This window comes from Muntiacus reevesi, chromosome 16, assembly GCF_963930625.1.
Source record: "Muntiacus reevesi chromosome 16, mMunRee1.1, whole genome shotgun sequence".
Taxonomy (NCBI): Eukaryota; Metazoa; Chordata; class Mammalia; order Artiodactyla; family Cervidae; genus Muntiacus; species Muntiacus reevesi.
The window spans coordinates 11,579,462-11,591,720 of record NC_089264.1 but is presented as its reverse complement, the minus strand read 5'-3'; the positions used below and the strand labels follow the sequence as shown (position 1 = coordinate 11,591,720).

The following is a 12,259-nucleotide window of genomic DNA, read 5'->3' as shown; positions in this document are numbered from 1 at the left end:
TCCTGAATATTCATTGGAAGGACTGATGCTGAAGCTGAAACTCCGATACTTTGGTCACCTGATGCAAAGAACTGACTCATTTGAAATTACCTTGATGCTGGGAAAGAATGAGGGCAGGAGAAGAAGGGGATGACAGAGGAGGAGATGGTTGGATGGCATCACTGACTTAATGGACATGAGTTTGAGTAAGCTCCGGGAGTTGGTGATGGACAGGGAGGCCTGGAGTGCAGCAGTCCATGGGGTCACAAAGAGTTGGACATGACTGAGTGACTGAACTGAACCGACCATACCACGTCATGGGCTTTCCAGGCAGCTCCATGGTAAAGAATCTGCCTGACAATGCAGGAGACACAAGAGGCACAGGTTTGATCCCTGGGCACAGGAAGAGCCCACGGAGAAGGAATGGCAAGAAACTCTAATATTCTTGCCTGGGAAATCCCTTGGACAGAGGAGCCTGGTGGGCTACAGTCCATGGGGTCTCAAAGAGTCAGACATGATTTAGCAACATTAAAACAACAATATCACCTCATACATTTCTTTTTTTTTAATTGATTTTTATTGGAGAACAATCGATTTACAAAGTTATGCTGGTTTCTGCTGTATAGCAAAGTGAATCAATTATACATAAACATATATCTGTTCTTTTTTAGATCTTTTCCCCCATATAGGTCATTACAAAGTATTGAGTAGAATTCCCTCTGCTATACAGTAGGCCCTCACTGCTTATCTATTTTATACATAGTAGTGTATATATGTCAATCCCAATCTTCCAATTTACCCCTCCCCTCACTCTTTCCCCCTTGGTAACCCTAAGTTTTTTGCCTACATTTGTGACTCTATTTCTGTTTTGTAATAAGTTCATTTGTACCATGTTTTAAGATTCCATATGTAAGCAATATGATATGATATTTGTCTTTCTCTGTCTAATGCACTTCACTTAGTATGACAATCTCTAGGTTTGTCCACGTTGTTGCAGATGGCATTATTTCATTTTTTATGGCTGAGTAATATTCCACTGCTACTTCAAGAAAAAAAACAAGAAATGTGGATACATTTCTTTAATCACAGTTGTAATATCACACATCATAGTTCTAACTCTAGATTTTTCAAGTGTAAACACTTTGAGACTTACAGGTAGCATCAGGAGAAAGCACCTTAAAGAGAACTCCAGGGCTGATGGGGACCACATCAACCTGTCCTCACCGATCACTCATGATAAACTTCACTACAGACCGTGCTCCTGTAATCTGCCTCATGATGTCTGCATGTGTGGATTTCAAACCAGATGTTTAACGACTCTAGGTAGGATTCATATTCTCACTTCTCAGTATCTTCCTGCCATGTTCACTTGGTGTAAGAGTAAGGTCATTATAAATCTTATTTATTAACAAGAGAACACTCTTTTCCATGCAGCAGCCATGTGTAAACACTGCGTATTTGCAAAATCCATTTTATGTTACTATGTTTGTTAGCAAATCGTACTTCCATTTGCCTATTTGTAAAGACTTTTGTTTGTTAAAATGACTAATTTAATTCTATAGAGACATTAAATCAGAAAAGCCACACAATTTGCTGGTGCTAAAAACATGTCATTTTAATAATTAAGATACATAAATAAAGTGTTTATGATAGAAACAATAAAGTTGTCTCTCAATTCTATACAAACACTGAATTTCCAAGCAATTTGTAAGGAATATATTCATCTTCTTACATTCACAATAATGGTTGAACAATGATGTTTATCACTTTTTAATTTTTATATTCTACAAATTCACACACTATTAATTTATTGTATTACAGTGCTTGATAATCTTGACAATATGAAATAAAATTCTTCTAATGGTATGTAGAAAATAAAATAAAATAATTAAAATTCATTTGTATAACTTTATGAAAACAAAATAATTAATATTTTTTCTGTAAAAATAAATTATGTACTTTGTGTTGAAACATCATTCTATTAAAGTGTTTAGAAAATAGTTACATTCACGTTTTGGCAGTGTGCTGAAACATTCTTATTTGCCATTCTCTCATGCATGATAAAGTGAGGTGCAAGCTGTTCACATGTGAGAAAAACAGCTTATTTTTCACAGGAAAGGAAACGATGTATGAAATAGAATTCACTTAAAAAACCCAAGTGTCCTGTGATAGAAATACAAAAATTCACTAAGAAAAAAGTATTTTTCAAGGCCTTTGAGGTGATGCAACTTTTGACTAGGCTTCATCAAAGGTGGTTTTTGATCATGCTACCCTGTAAGTTCCATTAAATTGGCATGTCCATCAATTGCTGGTTAAAGTTCAATGCTATAATTTAAAACATAGTGTTTGGTCAACCAACTGAAGCACGACAGCTGAACTCTTCACTGACCACCTTTTATAAAGGAGCAAGAGAAACAAACATCTCCATTCTGCTTGAAGTGTGGCTCGCCACAGCAGCGCCTTTGGCATGGAGCACGATTTCCAGCTGGCAGAAGTCTCTGGGGTAGCACAATATGAAAACTGTCTGATGCTGATGGCAGGGATCTGATTGAGCCAAATTTGCTGGTTCATCTAGAAACTGGTGAAAAACTCGGCACTGATTTAAGTTTAACCAGAGAGGGAAAATCCAACAAAGATCCAACAAAAATCCAACGGATTCAACAAAGGTCCGTCTAGTCAGAGCTATGATTTTTCCAGTAGTCATGTATGTATGAATGTGGAAGTTGGACTATAAAGAAAGCTGAGCGCTGAAGAATGGATGCTTTTGAACTGTGATGTTAGAGAAGACACTTGAGAGTCCCTTGGGCTGCAAGGAGATCCAACTAGTCCATCCTAAAGGAGATGAGTCCTGGGTGTTCATTGGAAGGACTGATGCTGAAGCTGAAACTCCTATATTTTGGCCACCTGATGGAAAGAACTGACACATTGGAAAAGACCCTGATTCTGGGCAAGATTGAAGGCAGGAGGAGAAGTTGACGACAGAGGATGAGATGGTTGGATGGCATCACCGACTAGATGAACATGAGTTTGAGTAGGCACCGGGAGTTGGTGATGGACAGGGAGGCCTGGCGTGCTGCAATCCATGGCGTCGCAGAGTCCGACACGACTGAGCGACTGAACTGAACTGAACTGAAGATAGGAAAAAAATTTGTCCTTATCCACGAGAAATCCCTGAATGGCAGTTTGGAAAGGAGCGCTCCTTCTGCTGTTTCTTCTTCGCCTTACTTTTCCTCTGCTTTTTCTCAGCCTTCTTTTTGCTTGGCTTCTGTTGCTTGCTTTCCTCTTTATACCATGGCCCCCAGACTCCCCCGTTGAGCCGAGGGTTACTTCTGGGGTCCTTGGGGGGGTACCTGACCGGCACCGCGGTTTTGTTGAACTGGGAGAGCCTCCGGAGCAGCTGCTTTACGATCCCGGGATACCGGCTGGAAAGGTCCACTCTCTCGTAGGGGTCGGCTGTGATGTTGAACAGCCACACGCTCTTGCCCGTTGACAAGGTAATGCGCTCGTTGTGCCACCGGTTCGGGCCCAGGTTGCTGAAGGACTGGGGGGGCACCCAGTCACTGTACCCCGGGTTCCCTGTGAGCAGCTTCCAGTGCTGCACCCTGATCGCGGACTGAATGGCCGTGTTCCAGATCCCATAGCCTGCAGCCCAAGAGCCGTTCTTCGCCTTGGTATAAATGGGGTCGATGTTGTGCAAGATGTCCACCCGGGGAGAGCGAAGGCCTTCGCTTATGGTCTCCCAGACGTCATAGCCGTCCAGCTGAATGCTCTCGTCGATCTGCCCCTCAGCCAGTGAAATCAGAGTGGGGTACCAGTCCGTGATGTGCACGAGCTCCTTGCACACGCTGCCCTTGTTCTTCAGGAGCGGGCTGTGCACGAAGCCAACAGCCCGGATCCCTCCCTCCCAATAGGTTCCTTTGCTCCCTCTCAGGGGCCAGTTGCTCCCTCCTGCTGTGGGCTGACCGCCGTTATCTGAAGAGTATATGATAATGCTGTTGTTGTAGAAACCGTATGTCTTGAGAGCGAGGGTCACATTATTAATTGCTTCGTCTAGGCAGGAGAGCATGGCAGCATACCTGCGTCGGTTTATGTTGACAATGGACCTGTAGTGTTCAAAATACCTCCCAGGGGCTTGCAGTGGAGAGTGCACAGCTTGGTAGGCAATGTATAAAAATATAGGCTTTCTGGGGTCATGGGAAGCTAAGATTTGCTGCACTCTCTGAGTGTACATCTGTGTGGAGTATATGCCGTTGTCGTAGTCCCAGGCAGCATTGTCATTTTCGTACAAGTCATAGCCACACATCCCAGGACTGTCACATTTGTAGTGTGTATAGTAATCGCCACTTCCCAAGAGGGAACCAAAAAAGGTATCAAATCCTCTCTTGGTGGGCATACATTCTTTTCTATAAAAACCCAAGTGCCATTTTCCAACGATATGTGTTGAATATCCAACCTCCTTCAGCTTCTGAGGTAGGGTTGCATTGTCCAGAGGTAAGCAGTTGGGTTGGGTAGGTCTTATGATAGAATGTTGAAGTCCGGTGTGTATCTGATACCTAACAAAAGAGTAAAAAAATGTGTCAGTGCAGGATAAAAGAGAGATTCCACAGAAAACAACGATTCTTTTATTAAATAATGTTTCTATGATGATAAATGCTACTGCAAATAAAATTGATCAATTCAGTATTTCTCCTGTTGACCCAAAAGTCCTGCCATAATTAGCTACACATTTAATATTTGAAATGAATTTTCACTTTAAATCAGTACTTTTGAAACTAAGGTTTCATGACTTATTTCAAAGTCTTTTTAAAGTTCTTATAACAGAATTAATTTAAACCAACTTTAATCATTCAAATAATTATATGATTTACCAAACTAACGTGATAAAGGAAAGAATATAAATTTCAGAGTGTTTGTAACCAAGCAGGATTCTGTGGATCCTACTATACAGTTGAGTTCATTTCACATGCTAGTAAGGCAATGCTCAATATTTTTCAAGCTGGGCTTCAGCAGTACATGAATGGAGAACTTCTAGATATACAAGGTGGATTTAGAAAAGGCAAAGGAACCAGAGATTAAATTGCCAACATCCACTGGCTCGTAGAAAAAGCAAGATAATTTCAGAAAAAAAAATCTGCTTCATTGACTACACTAAAGCCTTTGGTTGTGTGCATCAGAACAAACTGTGGGAAATTTTTAAAGAGATGAGAATACCAGACCATCTTACCTGTCTCTTAAGAAACCTATATGCAGGTCAAGAAGCAACAATTAGACATGGACATAGAACAACGGACTGGTTCAAAATTGGGAAAGTAGTGTGACAAGGCTTGTCACCCTGCTTCTTTAACTTATGTGCAGACTGCATCATGTAGAATGTCGGGCTGGATGAATTAAAAGCTGGGATCAAGATTGCAGAGAGAAATATCAACAATCTCAGATATGCAAATATTACTATTCAAATGGCAGAAGGCAAAGAGGCACTAAGAACCTTTTGATGAGGGTGAAAGAAGAAAGCGAAAAGGCTGGCTTAAAACACAACATTCAATAAACTAAGATCATGGCATCTGGTCCCATAACTTCATGGTTAATAGATGGGGAAGCAATGGAAACAGTTACAGACTTTATTTTCTTGGGCTCAAAAATCACTGTGGACAGTGACTGCAGCCTTGAAATTCAAAGATGCTTGCTTCTTGAAAGGAAAGCTATGACCAATCCAGACAGCGTATTAAAAAGCAGAGACATCACTTTTCTAACAAAGGTCCATGTAGTCAAAGTTATGGTTTTTCCAGTAGTCACATATGAATGTGAGAGCTGGATCATCAAGAAGGCTGAGCACTGAAGAATTGGTGCTTTTGAACTGTGGTGCTGGAGAAGACTCTTGACACATGCCTTGGACTGCAAGGAGATCAGACCAGTCCATCCTAAAGGAAATCAACCCTGAATATCACTGGAAGAGCTGATGCTGAAGCTGAAGCTGAAGCTCCAATACTTTGGCCACCTGATGTGAAGAGCCCATTCACTGGAAAAGGCCCTGACATGCTGTCAGACATGACTTAGTGACTTAAAAATAACAACAACAAGGATCCTATGGGGCCTTCTCAGGACAGACCATGCTCCCCCTCCCCACTCCCCACCCCCTCCATGTCCTCTCCTGTTTCTTATCTGTAGGAAAACTATACCCTTTTAGGCCTTCCCCAAATTCCAAAGAATATATTTAATCAAAGAAGTGAGAAAATGCAGAAACAAAGGAAAACATTCAAGTTTGAAAAAATAATAACTTAGCCATTAAACAAAGTCAAAGAACTTTAGTTTCTCCTCAGTGGCCATAAATAATATTCTGAGCTTTATCTTTTAGCTATTTTGTAGACTCTGAAAACCCCACCAGGTGGAAGAAGTTAACTATATGCTGACCACAAGCACAAAGAACCCAGACCAGCTGGAACCAGAAAGTTGAAGATGTTGATTCCTGATGACATCACCATCAACCAATCAGAAGAATGTTCATCTTGGAGTTTGGGTCTTTTGAGCGTGAGTTGCCTGGACTCCTTGCGTGGGGCCCTGCAATAAACACTTTTTCCTTCACCACAACTCAGTATCAGTAGATTGGCTTTACTGCATGAAGGTGAGGGGACTCAAGTTTGGTTTGGTAATATGCTGTTGTTATTACTGTTATTTTTGGTCTAAAGAACTCACATTAGCTCCTAAATCATTTTTCTGAATAATTTATTTCAAGTTGATTTGAAAGTACTAAAAATACATATAAAATTATGTAAAAATCTCCTGTTTGTCAAAACCTGTTAAATCTCTGTAGTTAGAAACAGAACATCTCTGAATTACAATATATTGTTGTTGAAAAGCCATTTTAGAAAGTGTTTTAGCTAGTGCTAAGGAAAGATTACATGTTTCCAAAAACAGTAGGAAATGAATCCTTTCATATGCTTCCCACTGTCTCTTTTTAAGAAAATTACATTCACTTACAATTTAGTATAAGAAATCGATGTAACCTTTCTATACATTAAAATTAAATGTATGTTGATTTCCGGCATTGTTCTCTTCCCAAGGATGTTTGCCAAGGGCTTTTATCCCCCCAGAGAATGGTTATTATCACATAAGTGTATGAATTTTCAACTGGGTCAAGATGTGCCCACTAGTTCATGCCATCTTAAAAGTGATTAATTCTATAGTTTATTATATAAGTTCAAAACAATTTTTGAATAGAAAATATAGACATTCTGAGAAAATGAAGTTTGCAAAAAGGGTTAGTGTAAAAATAAAAATATTCCTGGAATCAAATTACAAAGAGTTATATTGAGATAAAAAATAATTAAAAAAAAATCAATTGAACCTTAAAGTCCAACATGTTATATATGCCTTGGATTGACTAGTTTATTTTTAAATGTTCAAATGATAGTATAATGCAACTGTGAGTCCTTTCAAAGTGTCAACTGCAGTAACAGGCTGAAGGTTTATAGAAGCTGTAGTAATGTCCAGGCAGCATTCATATGGGCCCTGTCTATTCTGCTTATCATTTAGCTGTGGAAGTTCACAATGAATACAGTAATGAACTCCAAAGAAACAAGGTTTTAATAAATATAATTTAGTCCTAAATTCATAAAGTATTATTGCTCTTGATAGTTTCTGATCCAGTTCAAGATCTAAAACATTAACTTCTAAAACCACTAATTTTTGTATAAGCACATGACAAGTTGATAACACCTATCAATATAAACATTGAAGATATTTAAAAAGGAGAAATCTGTATGTTGTGAGACTGTGGGGAAGGATCTGTGGACAAGGGGAAGGATTTCTACATAATTGTCTCATGTAGAAAATGTACTTGGCCAGAGTATCTATTCAATTCATTGACCAGCTAACCAATTGAAGTTTTTCTAATTAAAAACTGGGCACTTTTTTGCACCCAGTACTAAAGGCGAAGAGAACTGAGGCTTTTGGAAAGTGTAAAATACAGAAAATGTTCACACAAAAAAAGAGTAGGAAGGAGGTCTGCTGCTTTCAGAAGATGGTACAGTGTTGGCAGACATAGAAGAGAGTACAGAGCTATTAATCAACTGTGTGGTTTCTGTCTTCTCCAGCATAGAATGGTTTTCATATTGGAAAATTCAGAATCAACAATATAAACGTTTGGCAGCAGCTCCTAACAGAAGAGAGATTTTAGGGAAGCTCCATCTTAAATGAGCTCAAGACTCTGGGACCAAATAGATGTTTGATGCACCATTAGAGGCAGGGGTTAAGGGTATGTATTGTTTTGGGAGTCAGAGAAATCAGGGTTTGAATTTGTTCAACTGCTTATTAGCCGTGTGACTTTAAGCAGTACTTAACCCCCTCGATCCTCCATTTCTTCATCTGTAAAAGAGGGATAATAATACATATTGGATTGCTGTAGCCCTGAAAGAGAGCACAGAATCTGATAAGGTGAGTGCATTCAATAAATGATAGCTTTTACTATTATTATTTAAGAGTTCTGAATCACGTTACTAACATATGTCTTTCAAGTTTTATAAATGACAGATCTTTCACATGCTTTATTGTGTTTAGTCCTTGTTACAACAGTGAGAAGTAGGATTGTTTACATTCATTTTATAGATGGGAGAATAGCGATAGAGATATCCCCCCACCTCCTCCAACCTGCTTCACCAGACTGTGACATGGATTCCTGAACAACACAGGCTAAACTGGATACTATTTCTGTCTCCTCAAGAGTTAAGTCCAGCACTTCATAAAAAATCAAGGAGCAGAGGAAAGATACTGTCAGTCTTGAGAAGTTAATCTAACTTTCTAATTAAAGATAGGAAAAACTTATAAACCAAATAGTGAGGCTTATGCTGATCCTAGAAAATTTGAGAATGTATTTTTAAGTAGATAATTTTTGAGCATTTTTCTTTTAAAGCAAATTCTGCTGCTGCTGCTGCTAAGTCGCTTCAGTTGTGTCCGACTCTGTGCGACCCCATAGTCAGTAGCCCACCAGGCTCCCTCATCCCTGGGATTCTCCAGGCAAGAATACTGGAGTGGGCTGCCATTTCCTTCTCCAATGCATGAAAGTGAAAAGTAAAAGTGAAGTTGCTCAGTCATGTCCGACTCCTAGAGACTCCATGGACTGCAGCCCACCAGGCTCCTCCGTGCATGGGATTTTCCAGGCAAGAGTACTGGAGTGGGGTGCCATTGCCTTCTCCTTTAAAGCAAATTAGGTAGGGTCAAAAAGAAAAGTCCTGCCAAGTTAGCTTCATTTTCTTTTTAGAAAGGAGGAGAATTAAGAAAATAGCTTAAGAAAATGATTTTGTTGTTGTTTAGTCGCTAAGTTGTGTCTGACTCTTTTGCAAACCCCTGGGCTGTAGCCCACCAGGCTCCTCTGTCCATGGGATTTCCCAGGCAAGAATACTGGAGTGGGTTGCCCTTTCCTTCTCCAGGGGCCCTTCCCAACTGAGGATCAAACCTGTGTCTCCTGCTTAGCAGGTGAATTCTTTACCACTGAGCCACCTGGGAAGCCCCAGGAAAATGATAGGCATTTGAAAAGTCTGCCCTTGATTCTTTCTTTATAAAATAATGGAAAATCAACTGGATGACAGCCCTGAATATTCACAATAAGGATGATCTTATTCTTTCATATCAGTTAATTGCAAAGAGAAAATTTTCATTAACATGATCTTCTCTGGTTTCCACAACTGTGTGGAACAGGCAGGGGGGTTCCATTTATTAATTCCATCTAACAACAACAACAATAAAAGGACGCTGAAACTCAGAGCAATTTAGTGGCTTTCCTAAGTTTTATAGCTGTAAGTTTTGAGTTATGTACTGGAATCCAGACTTTGGGCTTTGGAAACTTTCTAGTGTATACTCACAGCTACAGTTAGACCCATGTAAAGTCTGGATTAATTTATCTGCATTAATCTTCAGTACTTACTCATTTCCTTAGTTAAGCAGTATTATTGAGTGTATAATGTGTGCCAGGAATCAAGCTTTTGTTTTGCTTTGTTTCCCCCCTACTCCCAGAGCTGTTATATTCAGTCGGTTGTAAGTAAAGATCCTACTCGCGATGAAGGCATGAGTTCTCTGAACCCTGGGATTGGGTGGCGTCAGCGCTATCAGTCATGGAGAACAGCACTGAATGTTGACATCTTTTCTTTTTTCAGGAAGGAGATGGTTGGGATCTAGGGAAGTTCTTGATAAGAGTTTTTGGCTTGTCAGTGACATTGACTTGGCAACAACCAAATGGAAGGCCAATCAGATAATTGTTCAAAAGAATTACAAGATAGCACATTGATCAACATTAACTAACTGGCTGAGAATTCCTAGTCTGGAAGGTAGTTTCTGAAACAGCACAACTGGACCCTTTCTTTGGCTTCAACTCACAGATTATTATTATCCACCATTTGAATAAAGAAATAGAAGACACGTTTATTATCTAGGAGGAATAGTTAAAAGTGGATAATGAAGATTCAAAGTAATCTAAGTGACCTGAAATGTTGTTGAAACAAATACAATGAAATATACATAGAAAGTTAAGGAAGGGCTTAAAGACTGAAAAAGAGTGTATCAAAAATATGTAGAATCCTGAATTAAGGGAGTCTTAATGGGCCAACTCTGGGAAAATGCAAGCATCAAAATAAACAGTATTAGGAATAAACTGCACCCACAGAATAGGATAGGAAACCCTGAATTCAAATAGGAAAAGTTTGATATGTAATGTGATATAAAAGTACCTTCCCACAAAACGCTTATTAATTGTATATATGGAAAAGAGTAACCACACAGTGGAAGTGCTCAATTAACACATTAATCAAATGATCAAAGTTAACATCATCAGTAATCAGGACAAATCAACATCTTGTGCCAGCAGATAAGATGCAGTGAGAAGAATATGGCATTGATTCCACAGTGTTCTACTCGAACGTACATAATCTGAATCTAATCGTCAGTAAACATCAGGCAAAACCAAACTGAGGGACATTCTGCAAAATAACTTGCCTAAAATTTTCAAAAGTATCAAGATTATATAAGGCAAACAAGGACTAAGAAACTTCCAGTTTGAAAGAGACTGAGGAGTCAGTCATGATGAATAAATGAAATAGGTGATTCTGAATTGGAATGGTTACAATAAGAACATGGTTGGAGAACTGGCAAAACCTAAATGCAGTCTGAAAACTAAATGTGAATAATAGTGTTTTCATGTTCTTGATAACTGTGTTTTGGATAATGGGTAACTATCTTTGTAGGACATACACAATAAAGTGCAAGATATGATGGGGCATCAGGTTGGCAATTAACTCTCAAATGGTTCAGGAAAAAAAGCTGTTTATGTTGTTCTCTACTTGAAGATGTTCTGTAAATACAAGATGGTTTCAAAATTTTTAAAAAAGTAAGAAAATCTAAACAAAAGGCATTACATGTTAATTTTGAAAAGTCAACTGCCTACATGTTAGTTACATACTACTATGTAAATAACTGTGGAAAGCTGAATCTATCAGACTATGAATTTAATAGAAAGCAAAAAAGATAAATAAGAGCTCAAGTATATACACTGTACTATTTTGTTAATTATAATAATTATAGAAATGTACACAAAATAGAAATTAAATTAGATGAGGTAAAAATAAATATAAATACAATTTCTGGCATTTCTTCTTGCATTCTAATGAATTATCCTGCATTGCTCTAGGGTGTCAGGACTACATTTGCAGATCACTGATATAGAAAGGAGACTGTAGACAAATGAAAAACGAAAACACAGATTTTTTTAAGGCTACTGAAGTAGTTTGGGTCAAAGATGATGGTAGCTTGGACTACCATCTAGTGGCAGTAAAAATGGAAGTGGATAGATCAAATGTATGCTTTGGACTTAGAACTTTAGGGCTAAATCAGTGAGGGAAGGATGATGGAAGGACAAAGGAGGAAAAATCAAGAATGACTTCTAGATTTGTGGCTTTCAGAACATGGGGAATGGTAGATGGGCCATCTGGTCTCTGTTTCTGTACTATATAGTTGGGACTAATGAGTAACAAACAGTACAAGGAGGCAGATTTCAACCCAAAGCAGGAAAAAAAAAAAAAATTCTAAGAAAGAAAAGAAACAAACACCAAAAAAATCTACCAAAGATTCTATAAAAGGCACATCTGAACTGGAAAAGAAGTACTAAATGACACTTAAGGGTCCTTCTAGAAAAATTCATGGGTCAAGGACTACAGCTTAGCATTTCCATAAAGAATTCCATATAAGCTCAAAGCAGCTTTACCAAACCAAGTTTATATTATGTACAGACAACTGACAA

General features: G+C 38.7%; 1 protein-coding gene across 2 annotated transcripts in view; it reads right to left on the bottom strand.

Moving 5' to 3' along the window:
* Positions 1–1,568: 1,568 nt before the first annotated feature.
* ARSJ (arylsulfatase family member J) overlaps positions 1,569–12,259 on the bottom strand; it is an 80,887-nt gene continuing 70,196 nt past the window's right edge. For both annotated transcript variants that reach the window (XM_065907116.1, XM_065907118.1), the window contains exon 2: positions 1,569–4,532. In XM_065907116.1, the coding sequence (XP_065763188.1) occupies positions 3,134–4,532 (1,399 nt within the window). In that variant the 3' untranslated portion in view covers positions 1,569–3,133. The remainder of the gene's footprint in view (positions 4,533–12,259) is intronic.